This window comes from Pezoporus flaviventris, unplaced genomic scaffold (assembly GCF_033815535.1).
Source record: "Pezoporus flaviventris isolate CSIRO_AGI_PZ_B2104156 unplaced genomic scaffold, CSIRO_AGI_Pfla_v1 ptg000007l, whole genome shotgun sequence".
NCBI classification, from domain to species: domain Eukaryota; kingdom Metazoa; phylum Chordata; class Aves; order Psittaciformes; family Psittacidae; genus Pezoporus; species Pezoporus flaviventris.
This window is the reverse complement of record NW_026892555.1, coordinates 34,603,923-34,620,430: the sequence shown is the minus strand read 5'-3', so window position 1 is coordinate 34,620,430 and position 16,508 is coordinate 34,603,923. Positions and strand designations below refer to the sequence as shown.

Genomic DNA, 16,508 nt, shown 5'->3' with positions numbered 1-16,508 from the left:
GGAACAGCATTTGACACACAGAAAAAAATCATGACAATAAAACAGATTCTGCTTTTATACCAGTGCCTCTTGCTGTTGAAAGGCTGATGAATGAAGTACTGAGTGAAGAGGCTGGAGGAGGTGATCTCTCTAATGGAGAAAAAACAAATAGTGTTTCAGGCAGAAGCTCCTGACAGAGAAGAATGTGTTAGCTAAAGATAAGTAAGGGTGATGTTTCAAATATAGATGAAACAGATGGATTTTTCCTCCAGATAATAGACATATAGGGAGCACTCGGAGGAGTCAGATTTTTTCTGAGGTTAGGGAGCTAAAAAGATAGCTGGGGAGAGTAGAGCTTGGAAAACAATAAAAATTAAGTTCCAGTGATTGTTCTGCATTTAAGACAGAGCTGCAGAGCATTTGAGGAGAGACCCATCATCAGGTGGCTTGTCCTTCAAGGTGAAAAAGCCCAGTCTTCACAGTGCCATCATCACTGGCAGCTGTGAAAAAGGCTGCAGGGAGGCAAGATACAGCCCTTATAAGCTTCTGGCCTTCCTAAAACAAGGGTGAAATAAAACCTGATGAACAGGAGGAAAGCTTGGATAGGAGGATTTCATAGAGAAAGAAGATGCAATGGTTTAAAAAGCAACAAAAAAATTTCAAGTCAAATCAAGATCAGTTGAAGAGCTTTAGCTGAAGGGAATGGACCTCAGAAACAAGGAATGTATCCAACCAAACAGTGAAAGAAAAAAGCCACAGGCACAGAGTGCTTGTTTTGGCCTTGCATGACTCTGATTCACTTTGGAATTTCAAATTATTTCAGAAGCTCTTCAGGTTTCTGAGAGCCAGCACTCAAAGATATGGTAAGAACGGTGGTGTCTGTCATCAAGAGAGGAGTGCCATAAATGTATGGCTTACAGGGAGAGGCAGTCATGTCCTTGCTTTCTTTCCTTTTTGGTTCAAAACTTCTGCTTGGAAATTTCCCAAAAATGGAGACAGAAAGCCTATCACAGGGTGAGCTAGCTGTATTGCCTTGAAGAATAGCTAAGTACAGCTGTAATGAGCATCCTTTAATATTAGTCTGAAATCCTGGATTGTGGGAACATGACATTTCAGCTGTACCTGTTCAAAAGACTTAAATCTGTTGACAAGTGGTAGGTCAAGCATATAATCTTTAACAAATATTACTGTGTTGCTTCACATAACTATCATACGCACCCCCAAAATCAGGCTACTTCTGAAGTGGGTGAAAAACTGGTGTTGAATTTCGTAATCAGCCAGTATTTTGTGGCTCTGGTAGTTAGGATAGCAAAACGAAATAAATTTTCTGACTCCTAAAAGATTGCCAGTTTTGATGGACCTCGGCAAGACCCAGAAATGATCCAGAATGTGAAGCTGTTTTCCTAACAGTGTGGACTTCAGTGCTGGAATGAATGAGTGAGTGCTGCTCTGACTGTTGATGCAGCATACTGCAGATGTTTTGTCCATCAGGACAAAATTTTGCAGAATGAGTATAAGTCCTACACTGGCTTTCAGCAGATCTTAAAGTAGGAATACTTATAGCTTTATGGCCCTCTGACCACATGGCTTGCATGGTGCAGAAGAAGAGCCAACTCTTGTTAACAGTGACACTGTCTGGGTCTCCTGCTCGGACCTGTGTCTGATCACACTGTTGTCTTTATTCAGTTCTGTAGGTGTTTATGTATGTGCTGTTATTTTAGGTATCTTGCCTTTGCAGTCAAGCACTTCATAAACATTTCTGAGGAAGAATCTCAGGTCTCGAACCCTGCAAAATTCCTGGTAAAGACTAGTCTCTGGGGCCTGGTCCACGAGCCTGATGGGTGGCTAATTGGCATTATGCATCCCTTATGCATCCCATAAGGCAACTCATAAATCAGTTTCGAGCTGAGAATAGTGGGGGCAGGTGTTGATTTTTTGCATCTTGGACAGTCTGTGTCCAAGCTAACAGACAGCTCATTATGATGGAGTGAAAATATGGGATTCAAGCCTGGTTTTGTCAGCAATCAATACCAACGCCAGCATTCAAAATACCAAAATTTAAAATCTGCCCTCAACTTCTACCTTCGTCTGGGGTTACCTGTCTGCTCCCCAGGTGCGTGATAAAGCACAAACACATCATCTTGAATAATTTGGGAACTTACATAACTGCAATCATTGACCACCTGCATTTCAGAATTTGGACTTTAGGCCACATATCTCACAGCTTAAAGTACCCAGAGCATAGAATCATAGAATAGTTAGGGTTGGAACTGACATTCATTTCCTATTTGGGATTTTTCTGAGATGAGAGAGCTATAATAGCTCTCTTTAAGGCCCATCTTTAAGGGATGATACACTGCTGCAGGATGAGCAGGGCTTCAGAGGTGTGGGTTTGGATTCCTCTACTGTACAGCTCCTTTTCAGTGGGTCTGTGGATAAGGGTGAAGGAACATTCTCATGGGTAGTCTAGCAGAGTCAATGCCCTAACCAAACTTATCAAGTCACCTTGATCAAATCCAGAAAGTTCAGAAGTAGTTTTGAACATTGTTTCAGCAAAGTTCTTCCCTTAGGGAAATGTGCATGATCTTAGCGGATGTTTCCCTTAAAGTGGCCATTGGATTCTTAGAACATTATGTCAAGAAGAATTACAATCAGTGCTTGCTTAGTGAAGATTTTTAATGGCATTTCTTGAATTTTCTAATCTTGAAATACAAATTCCTGCATCAGAAACAAAGAATAGTGCATCTTTAAGTCACATCCCTTGTATGCTGTTTTCTGAAAATGTTTGAATGACAGTTCAAGGTTATACATCATTGACATGGATCAAATGGCAACACTTATTAGAGGGAAGAAAGTCAAACCAGATGTAATGGGAATCTTCATCTGCTTCCACTAAAACTGAAACAGTCTAGTTGTGATGTTAATTTGAATAGCTGCCTGTGAACCATATTTCAGATTTTTAAAACAATGGTAAATCCTGAATTTGAGGTCTGGATAATTTGGTATCAGGATTCTGCTTCTCCTCTCACAACGCCAAACCCAGTGAAGAGGAGTTAATGTCGTTATTTAACACATATACACATATAATTGTACTTTTACAAAAAGTCTATAGGGTTTGCTTCTTTGTTTCTGCGGGCTATTTAATTTGGGATAAAAACATGTTTGATACACAAATTTTGTTTCTGAAGCCTCCTGCTTTCTACATAGTAATAACACATAAAATAGTCCCATTCTTTCCAGTTTGTAATATTTACTAAGACATTTAATGTATGATTTAAATTTTTTTGCCTTCCCCCTCCCCAGAATCTTTTGCTGTCTATACAAATTCTGGGTTACATTTGATCCATTTATCTTTGCAGGTTGCCTTCAAAGTAATCCAAATATAATCTGTTCCATTGCTCTTTACTGTTCCTTTTGCTTCCCTACCCCACCTACTCCAGGTTTCTTAATATTTCCACTCTCAGGGTCTTTTTCGCACCCTTTTCAAGCTGAGTAAGGATTGAAGTTGAAGGGGAGTCTACTGTAACATAACTGGTATTCTACTACAGTACACACATGGACACTTCTTTCTGGCTCATTAGCTGGTACCTAAAGGTCTGATCCTGTGCACGCAGCGTGTCCTCTTTCTTGACTTGAAATTCAATAACCATAATGTAGGGTTTGTCAGAGGCCACCAGTATTGCTAACCCTGGTAGAACATCTGATTATCTTTAGCTGAGAGGCTACAGACATTTGGGGCACCTTCTACAGAAACAGTGATGTTATTAACACCAGACCTATGGAATACAGAGCCAAATCTGGAGCTTATGCTGGGATAGATTAGAATAAAAAAACACACAAAAAAGCAAACATAAATCCCAACCCCCCCAAACCAAACAGTCTTCACTTTCCTTTTGTTTGTTTCAAAATGTAGGTAGGCTGGGTTTGTACTTTCAATTATATATAATTATATATAATGCAGAACTCTTTCCTGTGCATTCTCTTTCTCTTTTCAGTCTTTAACTTCTATATCTTTCTACTTTTTTCTCTAGTTCTGTTTCTCTAACTATTGTATTTGCCTGCATACAGAACAAGCCTGCACAGCAGGAAGCCTCTTGCCTTCCTGGCTTTCCACACTCTAACCTCACATCCTCACTTCCCAAGTCTGCTCTACCCTAGTCTGCTTTGCATTTCTAGATAGATTTGGGTCCTGTCCAGCTGAACAACTTCAGATGCTTTGTAGAGAGTGGGGAGCTGCTGCCTGTACACTGCTAAGCCATAATTAGCAGCCCGCTGCTCAGTGGCACCTCCACCCTACTGGAGATACTGTCTTCCATTGCCTGCAGAAAATTCATTGGCACTCAGAAGCTGCCACTTCCAGAAGTGCAAGCAAGACACTGAAGTTTTCCAAGCTCAATGGGAATAGCTGGTCAAGTTTGCAGCACACAGTCTTGAGCCTGAATATTAAGTGACATTCATACATAGAGGTTGTTTTCTAAGCTAAATAACTTGAAAAGCCTTGTGGTACCCAGGGGTATGGGTACTTCAATGAAAACAAGTGACAGAGATCACAGGGTGAAGTGAAAGCTCAATAAAATATTTCAGGCTGCCTGCACGGTAAAGGGGTACATGTATGCTGTTCCTGCTAGAAAAGAATCTAACATCACATAAATCCAACATTTCCTTTTGCTTGCCTTAAATCAATAGGCTTGTGGTGCTATTCCTTAGAGTCAACAAACATGCCAGGAAAAATCTGTTTCCAAGCTGACTGCTCTTTCTCAGAACTGCCCATAAGCGCCGGGGGAATGGAAAGTGGGCTGCAGAGGTGCTTAAGGGAGGAGTTTGCCAGCCAAAGAGAATTGCAGAGTTGGAAGCACGGAGAGGCCTTCAGCTTTCAGTTTTCCCAGAGTTCTTGGTGAAAATGCCTAATTCATTTAATGAGAAAAGCAATATCCTAAACCAATCTAATGTTCTTGTCTCTCCTCTCCCAGTCCTTTTTAATATCATGATGGAGAATGTGAGCATAATGTATTCTTATCCTAATGCTTTTTGCTTTAATGCTGGGTTGATGTATTGCTCTAAGGAAAGAAGAAAATGTATGTCATTTGTGAATAAAGGCAATGCACAACCAACATGGGCAGACGAAGGTGGTACATTCTTGTAGTCTCAAGGCACTCACAGAAACTTTCTTTCATCTAGGAAAATGCTTTTATGTAGTTAGCAAACCAGTCTCACTAGCAAGCTACTCTTCAAGGATCTCAAATAACAACCAGAAGGTTTTTATATGCACCTAGACAGGCTATACTCTGCCATAAGGTCTGCAGAGAAATCTTGTGATTTTTACCTTCCTGCCACATTGTAGTGCTTTATGGGAAAACCTCAGTAAGGAATATGTTTTTGAGTAGCAAGGCTTTCCCACCAGTGCCTGTCTGTGCCAAACATCTTCCTTCCTTAACTGCAGCCTGTTCTCCTGGGTAGGATAGCTGCTCAGAAGCTGCTCTTCTTCCTCAGGCTGGGAAGAAGATCACCTGGTTGAACAGAGACTTTGACTGGAACTCAGGAAAAAAGTTTATGACCTTTGGAAGAAGGGGCAGGCAACTCAATAGGACTACAAGGATGTCATGAGATTATGAAGGCAGAAAATTAGAGAGGGCAAAGCTTAAGTAGAAATTAATCTGTCTACTGCTATTAAAGACAATAAAATTGTTTCTATAAATATATTAGCAATAAGAGGAGGACTAAGGAGACTCTCCATCCTTTACTGAATGCAGCGGGGAAAGTAGTGACAAAGGATGAAGAAAAGGCTGAGGTACTTAATGCCTTCTTTGTCTTTGTCTTTAATAGCAAGACCAGATGTTCTCAGGGTACTCAGCTCCCTGAGCTGGAAGACAGGGATGGGGAGCTGGTTGAGGACCCCATAGTCCAAGGAGAATTGGCCAGTGACCCACTACATCAGTTAGACACATGTAAGTCTATGGGGCTGGATGGAATCAACCCAAGGGTACTGAGAGAGCTGTCAGAATTGCTCACTGAGTTCCTTTCAATCATTTATCAGCAGTCCTGGCTAACTGGGGAGGTTCCCAGTTGACTAGAGGATAGCAGGATCTGAGGCACCAAAAGCCTGTCAGTCTGACCTTGGTGCTGGGGAAGGTTATGAAGCTGACCACCTTGAGTGCCATAATGTGGCACATTAAACACCTGTTTATTAGGCCCAGTCAGCATGCATTTAAGAAAGGCATGTACTGCTTGACTAACCTGATCTCCTTCTATGACTAAGTGACCTGTTCAGTGGATGAGGGAAAGGCTGTGGATGTTGTCTACCTAGACATCAGTGAAGCTTTTGACACCATTTCCCACAGCATTCTCCTGGAGAAACTGACTGCTCATGGCTTGGATGGGTGCACTCTTTGCAGGATAAAAAAATCTGGCAGGATGGCTGAGCCCAAAGAATGGTGGTGAATAGAATCAAATCCATTGGCAACCGGTCACAAACGGTGTTCCCCAGGGCTCAGTACTGGGGCCGGTTCTGTTTAATATCTTTACTGATGATCTGGATGAGGGGATCAAGTACACCCTCAGCAAGTTTGCAACTCCCAAGTTGGCTGGGGGTGTTGATCTGCTGGAGGAAGGCTTTGCAGAGGGATCTGGACAGGCTGGATCAATGGGCTGAGCCCAATTGTATGAAGTTCAACAAGGCTCAGTGCCAGGTCCTGCACTTGGGCCAAAGCATTCCCTTACAATGCTATAAGCTTGGGGAAGAGTGGCTGAAAGCTGCCCAGTGGAAAAGGACCTGGGGGTGTTGACTGACGGCTGCTGAACATGAGCCAGCTTGTGTCCAGGTAGCCAAGATGTCCAACAGCATCCTGGGCTGTATCAGCAATAGTGTGGCCAGCAGGGCCAGGGAAGTGATTGTTCCTATGTACTCGGTACTGGTGAGGCTGCACCTCAAATACTGTGCTCAGTTCTGGGCCTCTTACTAAAGGATTAGTTTTGAGGTGCTGGAGCAGGTCCAAAGAAAGACAGTGAAGCTGGAGAAGGGCCTAGAGAGCAAGTCCTATGAGGAGTAGCTGAGGGATCTGTGCTTGTTTATCCTGGAGAAAAGGAGGATCAGGGGAGACCTAATCACTCTCTACAACCCACATGAAAGGAGGTTGTTGCAAGGAGGGTATTGGTCTCTTTTCCCAAGCAACAAATGGTAGGGTAAGAGGAATCGGGCTGAAGCTGTGCCAGGGAAAGTTCTGATTGAATATTAGGAAAAAAATTTTCACCAAAACGGTTGTCAAGCATTGGAACAGGCTGCCCAGGGAAGTGGTTGAGACACCGTCCCTGGAGGTATTTAAAAGACATGTAGATGGGGCTTTAGGGACATGATTTAGAGGTGGACTTGGCCGTGCTAGGTTAACAGTTGGACTCAATGATCTTAAAGGTCTTTTCCAGCCTTAACAATTTTCTGATTCTTTTATATGATTCTGTGATTTTACTTTCCTATTCCAATGGAATTACAGAAAAGAGAAGTGTCTTGATCTAAATCCTTAAATCAAAGATATTGCTGAACTAATCTGAAGCAGTGCAGTGGCACTGATTTACCTGGATCATTACCAGAATCACAATCTTCACATTTTTAGGTCTTGAAATAAAATTCTACTTCATATGTCTGCCAATATGTGTCTGGCATATTTCTGTCCTGTGCCTAGCTGTGTCTGGCAGTTGCTATCAGCTTAATTTATCAAGCACTTAAGTGTTCTACAAATAAAAAAAAAAAAATAAAAAAGGTGATATAATAGCTATTTATTTTTCTTATCAATAATACGTTAGATCAGTTAGAGCAAAACCCCAAGTTTATTGAACTAAAGGAATTGCATGACTGTAAATCATTAAACACTTACTTCTTTCACAAACCACTGGCAAAAGGCAGGGCCAATCCACTCTCTTGCATGAATCCCACAGTCTATCCAGACAGCTTTCTTGTAGGGCCGTGATCTTTTACCTAACTTCAAGTGTGAATATTCATAGAAATATCAATAGATCTCATGTCATTAGTGAAACACAATAACAAGAAATTCATAGAATATTAGAAACACTAAACCATTTTGGATTTCCTCATATAAAGGAACACAAATATATTGTTTTCAAAGGTATGGCTGTGATCATGACAGGCACGTATGCCAACATCATGAAGATGCTCTGTGGAAAGAAAAAATTACAGTAAAAGTGAGATTTGTCATTTCCTCTTTTATGAGAAGTGAGATCCTCAAGTATCACATAGAGCAGGGTGAGGAAAGATGATGCTATAGAAATAGCCTGATACAGAATCAAATTTTCACAACTCTGCAACAACAGATGACAAAAAGTACATTGATAGTTTTTTGGGGTTTTATTTGTTTCGTAACTTGCTGACATGCTCTTATTTGTGGTCCTAATAATGTAAGTTGAGAGCACACAGCCTTGTCAGTAGCTAAAGAGGAAGCCTATGTAGCACATGCTATGAAGCGCTCCAGAGTCCTCTGGGGTCTGTCTCCAGCATAACACTTTCCAAACTGTCTATAAACACAAAACTTTCCAATTCCATTAAATCCAAATCCTGCTAATTGAACTTGTCCTGTAATCTCTCTCCATGCATATCCAATACAAATAAAGAGGATTTGGCTTTTAATTTTCCAGCTTTTTGTTCTTTAAAGATGACGTTCACAGAGATACCTGGATCTTAGCAACCCATTCTTAGGAAACACAGCTAACCTGAGTCTCCAGTGTACATGCTATAACATAAGTAACAAAGTGTCTGTCCCTGATTACAGGTTTTAGTCTGGTTAATAACTGTTCAATCTTTACCTTGAGTACAAACAGTGGTCTCCCTTCATAGGATTTTCCAACAGAGAACATGTGAACAAGATCTGAATGAGTTTTATTCAGGTGATACATCCAATCCTGGATCTGCAAATACAGAAGTGAGAGCATTGCTTCAATCTTTGCATTTCATGGGAAGAAACAGTAACACATTTATTAATCTCAGCTCTCAGTCCCCTGTATGTTTTTGGGTTTTCCTGTCATTTTTATTTTTGTCTTTGTTTGGTTTTGTTTTCATACTTGAAATATTACTGGATTTTCATAGCTCTATTGCCAGAGGTCAGATGCAGCCCTCAGTCACAGGGTATTTTTTTTCTTCCATTTTTTTGTTGGAGGTATTTTATTGTTGAAATGCAACAGCTGTCTGTAAAAAAGCTGGGGATGGGGCTGATCTGCCATCCACAATAAATATTAATGGAATGAAGGAAGAAGGTCCCTGAATTTGCCTGTCAGGAAATCCAGTGGCAAAGAGATTGACCTGAAGAATTTAATACTACCTGCAATATTTGATTCACAGGCACCAGATCTCATTGAGATGCGGCATCCTTCATGCTCTGCCTAGCGACTTTGTTTTGGTGTAGACTGAAACTGTGTATGTGAGCACTCTGGAATCAACAGAAATTATTTACGCAGCTTATACATGAGTCTGTATCAAAGTGTTTTTAAGTCTTTGGGCTTCTTGTGCAAATACTTTAGCACTTGCTCATATGTCTTACTTAAATGACTCAGTGGGACTAATCACTCAATGAAATCTCTTATTCCATCACAGTAAAAGGCCTAATTTAAAAAGAAAACTCAGAAGCTGTCCAAGATAGTTCCATGTAAATATAAGCCTTGAATACAAACATCAACATATATATATATTTTCATGAAGGTACTTATTTTTGAAGAGTAAACATTTAGAACACTTCTGAAGATGAACAGGTAACCATAATTTGAAGAGAGTGAAATCTTAGCCTTATTAAAAACAACAGTGCAGCGGATAAGAGGAACAATATGAATTTTCACATACTTCTTCCAGGGAGTGATACACTTCATAATTATACTCAGAGAGGGACCTTCTATTCCTGTGTGACCTCAGTCCAGTTTGGTTTTCTACTGCTTTTTGTAAGTCTGGTATGAGAATCCTAGGTAAAAAAGACAATGGCATTACTCAAAAGCTAGTAGAACACACAGGCTAAAGCAGAACAACAATCACATTTAGAAGAAATATAGGAGTAGTTAAACCATTCTGACATTACTTCATCTATTATATTTTGACAACAGAGTGCTTCAGGCTTATTTTAATATATGCTGCTACATAAATACTCCAGCTGCTTTGAAATGTAACAAAGACTTCAAAAACCACAATGAGCTTGTTAAGTGAATAAAACAGAAAGATGTAAATAACGTAGCCAACGCAAAGGAGAAGCTGCTTTTATTTGTTTATGGAGCAGCATTTGATCTCTTCTTTTATAATCCAATTATACCAAGTAATCATGGATCATCAAAAACTGATTTCAAAACCATTAAAAAAATCTTTTTAGGCTTAGAAAAACATGCACATACTTTCTTTTTGGGGTTATTGTACTGGCATGGAACATTACGTATACCTACAAGTTGTAGAGGCACAACAAAAAATTAAGAACTTGGCAGTATTATTATTCTGTCTGAAACACAAGAAACAACAACAAAAAAATCTTGTTTTGTGTGTTTTTTGTGTCATTTGTTATCTGCTCTGCAATAGTTGTTTGCCAGTTATTTTAAAATAACTCAGGAAAAACATGAATCAATATAATGAAAATTAAATCTGCCTGCAATAAGAAGTGAGAGGTTCTTTGCATTAAGAGCAAAATGCAGCAGCAGTGGTGTAAGCTGAAAACTTTCCAGTTTTATGATAAAAACACAATAATATAGAAAACATCCATAAAGAATAATATTGAAGAAGTTGGAGCATCTATCTTTTCCATTATATATTGGCAGGAGCTGGTAATATTGTCACGGACATCAGTAACAATCCCTGTACAATGACATCTCTGTAAAACTGCGAGTCATCCTTGTATACTACCTTCTCCTAAAGCATGGCAATGTGCAATCACCATACCATCATTCCTGCAAAACGATGGTCACATTCAACCTTTTAAAATTCTATTGGCGTTAACTGCAATGACTGAAAAAAGATGGAAAGAAACTGTGTTAACTTTAATCCTAACTCAGCTGTGCAGCAGATGCCTCAAATAGGTCTATCTACATACAATATCAAAGTAAAGGTTATACCCATTAGCGAAGCAATTGTATAATTAGGAATTATGTTGTTCTACATCTACCAGTTTCAGTAATCAAACTAAGGGCTTATAGTCTTGACTTGCTATACACTCTAAGACTGTAAAGCATTTAAGCATGTAGTTAGGTTAAAGCAGTGGTTTTATTCAAGTCATTAGGGTGTTTAATATGTTAAAAAAATACTTGCCTGCTTTGCTGAGTTCTGATTAATGTAAGTACCTACCAGGATCAAACTCTGTTCACTTTTACAGTAACAGATTTCATTTTACAACTCCTGATTGTTTATGTGCCTGTACTCCAAATGAGATTTGATAATCTTAAATGATTGTGTACTGTTCGTGCTTGTAACACAAAGGCTCTTAAGTCACTCAGGTCCTAATACAACCTAAGTGGCTTAATTGCCAGAGAACTTACAACTGAGGCAACTTGGTGGACTAAGAGCTTACCTGATGCCTGGCTGGTTTTCATGACCATTTTCTTGTCATGAAGTCAAACACTGGGACAGATAAGCCTGTCTTATAGGCAAGAGCTGGTCGCCTTGTTCATTATTAGGGCTGCTTAATACTCCCTCGCCTTTGAAAATTTGTCACAATTTAGGTGTCAGCCTGAAGTTTTACATGGTGTGTGCCTCACTTTTTCCAGCTCCCAAAGGGATGTAGGAATTTAACTCATTTTCAAATACTGTGTGAAAAATAAAATACATTTTTTAAACGCATGAAAAAAAGCCATGAGAAAAGGAGCTGTCTGAAGCCTTGCCCAGCACCTCAGTCCCTTGGCTGTGGAGCTGCACTCTGACTCAGGGCTGTGGTCCCCATCCTGGCTGTGCAGGGGACATGGCTGTGCACAGCCATCCCAGCAGCCCTTCTCCTGCCATTCCCTGACTACAGCTATTGCTGCTCTCATGGTAAATCCTCCCTGCTCTTGTGGAGTTACAGATCCCATGGGGCTTATCAGGACAAGCACATGCTCATCCAAGGCTTTGCAGAGTCTTGCTCCTGGTGGCTGGGACCCAGTGTACAAGGAGTCTGAAATGGGCAGTGGGGAGATGAAGGAGACCAAAGAAACAGTCTGGAGTTGACAAAATGCTGCCCGGCTTCCTTCTAAGCACCAACATCTTGTGCAGCAAATGTCAGAGAGGAAATTTTCCCTGTGGAAAATAAATGTAATGTTCTAGTATTTGTGGCACTCTGTTTCAGGCAAACTACGGAGACCCTTTGGTCTCACAGGTCTTGCCCTTGCACAAGCTGCTCTGCGACTTCAGTAAAGGTCTTCAAGTACAGGGAGTGTTTGTAACACATATAAAATCACCTTCTGTCATTTCATTAAAGGTGATTACTGTGAGCAGGAACAGCAGCAGACGTGACCACAATTGCTGGGGCACAGCAATTAAGGGACACTTTTTGTATAAGCACAGGAAAACAATTACAGAAATTCCCATCTTATTTTTAAACACAAATAAAACCAAAGCAGTGTTGCACCCACATGAAATCCCCTCTGAACTTCAGCTACTGGGCATGCATAATTAAGTTCCTTACATCTGTTTTTGTGTTTTTAGAATGAAGAAATAATAAGAGACCACTGTCATAACAAAAATGGAATTCTGATAATACGTATAATATACAATATGATTCGTGCTATCCTTTCCTCACTGAGAAATAAGTATAAATAGCCTCACGTAGAGCTTTATTCAGCAAATGTTTGAGAATTCAAATAACTCATCAGTTGATTGTTCAGATGCTTAGGCATTTCATTGAAAAGGCTTTAATGACAAGATCATTACTCTTGTCTAGTATAACATATTGATAAATATGAGATCATAAGTATGCTCCAAAACAGTCATGAAAGCTTTTAAGAAATGGTATAAATTATATGTGATCCTTAGAGTGTATTTGTTCTGTGTGACTTGTGTTGGGTTATGAGAAATGGAGGTTTTTAAGAGAACTAGTACATTCCTTTATAATTCATGAAGAAGGCTCGCCTCTGCCTTAGCAGCGGCACACTTGTAAACAAACCTTGTTCCTGTTAAATACAGAGAGAGTAATTACCACCCCTCTCTTAACATATGTGACTTCATATACATTGAAAACACTTCAGCTTGACTCAGAAGGAGGATATTTAATTAAAACTGCTTGCCTGTGGGAGATTTTCTGCTCTCCCATTAAAATGGTTGTTTTCTTGGCAATGTCCAGCAGTCTGCCGGTCTAATTGCTATGATGTGGAACGTATTCTCAGTTGCGCTTGGCATGGTAGTTGCAGACCTGCCTTGGAGGCCAGATCTCTGGAGCAAGGCACAGAAAACAAAGCACAGGCTTACGTGTACTGGATGTTTGCTTGCTGGAGGTAGGGCAGCAGCTCTCGGGATGTGTTCTGTGGTACTCGCACGTCGGTGACAGTACCTTCAATGATGTGGGAGGGGCTGCTGGGCTGCCACAAGTCCACCTGCAGTGCAGGAACCAACCTGTAATTCATATGCATTCAGTGTAGGTGGGGAAATCCAGAAGATGGCACGCTTGAAGCTTTGTGGGCAATCACTCTGGGCATAGTACAGACAATAGAACTGTATTGGCTGGTCCAGCTCAACATCTATGCTAATGGAGCACATTTTGAGAAATGACTGTGCCCAGTTTACCACAACTCTCATAGGAGATTTGCCAATGGGAAGAGAGAACATTCTCAGGAATGTGCCTCCTCAAACAGCTTGAAACAAAAGCTTCCTCCACCTTCATGCATCTCCTCAAGCTACTATACATTTCCTATGTATTGGCTCTTAGGGATTCCATGGGTCTTCTTATTTCACAAGGTATTTCTTATGTTCACTAGGGCAGTAAAAGAACACTAAAGGGAGGTAGAAAGTGTAGCATACATCAGTGCTGTTTGCAAAGCCTACCTAAATTTTATTCTTGAAAATAGGGAGATCGGAGGTAGTAGAAGGGCACCAGTACTATGAAGGAAGCGATGATCTACACAATAATTTTACATGAAATGTCAAAATAACAGGATTAAGATAATAAAATTACTATAATCTTGTAAAAAAACAAGAACTACTAAATGATACCACAATTATTATGTGCTATATATATTTGTGCATACCTAAGGGATGCTTCTTGTCCATTTTTATCTTCTTTTGTAGTCAAATTTGAAATACACTTGGGGGTTTTAGCCCAAAATATGGATTTTCAAGAAAGCAAGAAAGTTTGCAAACAGGGACTTGAAAATCTGTGTTCTGCACCCTGTAGCAAAATACTGCTGTACTGCTCAGTTGTACCAACAATAGATGCATGTAGTGATCAACACAGGTGAGAACAGCTCATCCTTAGTCAGTGTGAGGAGAGTGGGAGAACACAAGTTAACAAACCTCTTCCCAGAGCTGCTGGATAGTCTCAGGGGACAATGGAAACAAGTCTCAGAAACAACCTCTGTGCCAATGTGACAAATATGCATGTCAAGATCAACAGACCTTAAAAATATGTAAGTTTGTGAGCTGAATACAAAGAGGGGAATTGAGAGGGACTACCAGAGAATTTAAAAAAGAATTAATACTTGATAAACATCTTTTGAAGTTTATTGCAATCAGCTGTGATAGGCTGCATTGATGAAAGTCATGGATATAGCTCATGAATGTCCCTTCCTTCCTTGCTTTCCAGATTTCTAAAGAGGTTTTTATCATCTATATTTTAACAGCTTTTGGCTTCTTCTTTGCCCTACAAGCTATTTTGAAAATATCTAATGAATTTTGCCTGGTCTTGCTACGAACCTCATTTGAAGAGTACAATCTTGCAGCAGGGGTTTAATTCCCACTATTCCTCAAATTGCCCTGTGTAATAATATTCTGATTACCAAGAAAACATATGAGGCTGAACTTGATGCTACCTCTTCAAGCAGTAGTCACTTCAGTTCAGTTAATCCAATAAAATGCCTGCTACTTTGGAAGGCCAAAAGCCCTGAAATGCAGGGGCAACCTCTTCCTGCCAAAAGCCCTCTTTGTTTCACACTGCCACAATATGGTCTGTGGATCCGTGTGATAGTGGTGGGTGGGCGCAGTATCTTTTGAAGTCTAACACCAGGAATGGCAAAGTTCACAAGGCTTATGAAGCTGACACCAGATATGACAGATGGTCAGTAGAAACTGAACTCATGGTATAATGGTGCTAAATCTGCATATAAATAAAGATTCTCTCACTGTGTTAACACCTTATGTTTGTTTGTTAGCTTATCTATCTTCTGTATTTTGAATAGAGTCATGCTGTAACATTTCACTCTAATTCAACATGGATGATTTTACACATGGTGAATTAAAAATGTGTATTTGACTTCCAAGATTTATTCCTAAAATACACATCACAGAGGGTATATTTGTTGCTCTCGGAGTAACAGCATATCAATCAGCTGAGCTTGAGCCACCTTTATAAAAATAACAACAAATTGTTATACACAAGCTAAGAGCAACTGAAGTGTTTCCTGGCCAGTGGCAATATCTAATCATACGAAATTGGAAATAGAAGTTGCAGAAATGAAAAAAAAAATAATAGTGGTTGAGATACACCTGAAACTTGTCTTTGTTCTTCAGAGCTATTCAGGATTAATGTTGGGAAATTGGAGGGGGTAAATCAACCAGTATTCACTCTGTTGGTCTCAAGATCAAAAGCTCTTTCATTTCTGCAGTATTATAACTGCCCCTCACATTACTGTCTGCAAGGGAATACCAAAAGCGGAAGAAATCTTCTTTTAACTTGTAATGAAGTCAGCAGTCTACTGCACACTGCTATCATCTGTTGGCGAAAATGCAATATTTCACTCCTGGCATTGTCCTGGAAGTGAGACAAAAAAAAATAATCCCATTTTTAGAATGCAAAATGCTCCTCTTCAGCTCAGTTTCCTGTTTGGGTAATTTGGTTTTATTTGACTCCTACTTCTTATCCTCTGCAATGTAAATGAAGCATTCAGTGCTCATCTGGCAGATGTTACCTGTGCTGTCCAGAGCACACCACTTCAGTGGCTGACTTAATTTTGCTTTATAAAGCATATAACAAGAAACACATTTCTCCAGCAGACATGTTATTTATATTGCAGCTTTCAGCTTCTCCTTGGCATGACACAGAGACAGCACATGAAAACTGAAAAATGGAAGATGGATTTCAGAGCAGGCATTTTGGGTCTGAGCAAGTCCAACTATTCTTTACTCACTGTCAGCTTTAGGAGACTTCATCACTCCATATCCCACAATTACTGAGGGTTCCATTGGGGTCATCACTGTTCTTTCAGCTTTATTCCTCTGGCAAGCATGCCTTGCATTTCCATCTTGTGCTCCACTGGCTAGCGACTGGTAGTGATATGAATTGTTCTCCTACCTTCTTTATGATGGGGTGTTGTTATCGCTTCACATTACACATTAGTTGTTATATAGCAGCATGGATGGTGTACCAGTCAGAGCCAAACAACATTAT

The 16,508-nt window shown here is 40.1% G+C and overlaps 1 protein-coding gene across 1 annotated transcript in view; it reads right to left on the bottom strand.

Annotated features, from left to right (window-relative positions):
- CPA6 (carboxypeptidase A6) overlaps window positions 1–16,508 on the bottom strand; it is an 82,818-nt gene that overhangs the window by 20,022 nt on the left and 46,288 nt on the right. The window contains exons 3-6 of the mRNA XM_061448333.1: window positions 13,379–13,503; window positions 9,815–9,929; window positions 8,788–8,889; window positions 7,845–7,949 (exon numbers count right to left, since the gene is read on the bottom strand). Coding sequence (XP_061304317.1) covers window positions 7,845–7,949; window positions 8,788–8,889; window positions 9,815–9,929; window positions 13,379–13,503 — 447 coding nt within the window. The remainder of the gene's footprint in view (window positions 1–7,844; window positions 7,950–8,787; window positions 8,890–9,814; window positions 9,930–13,378; window positions 13,504–16,508) is intronic.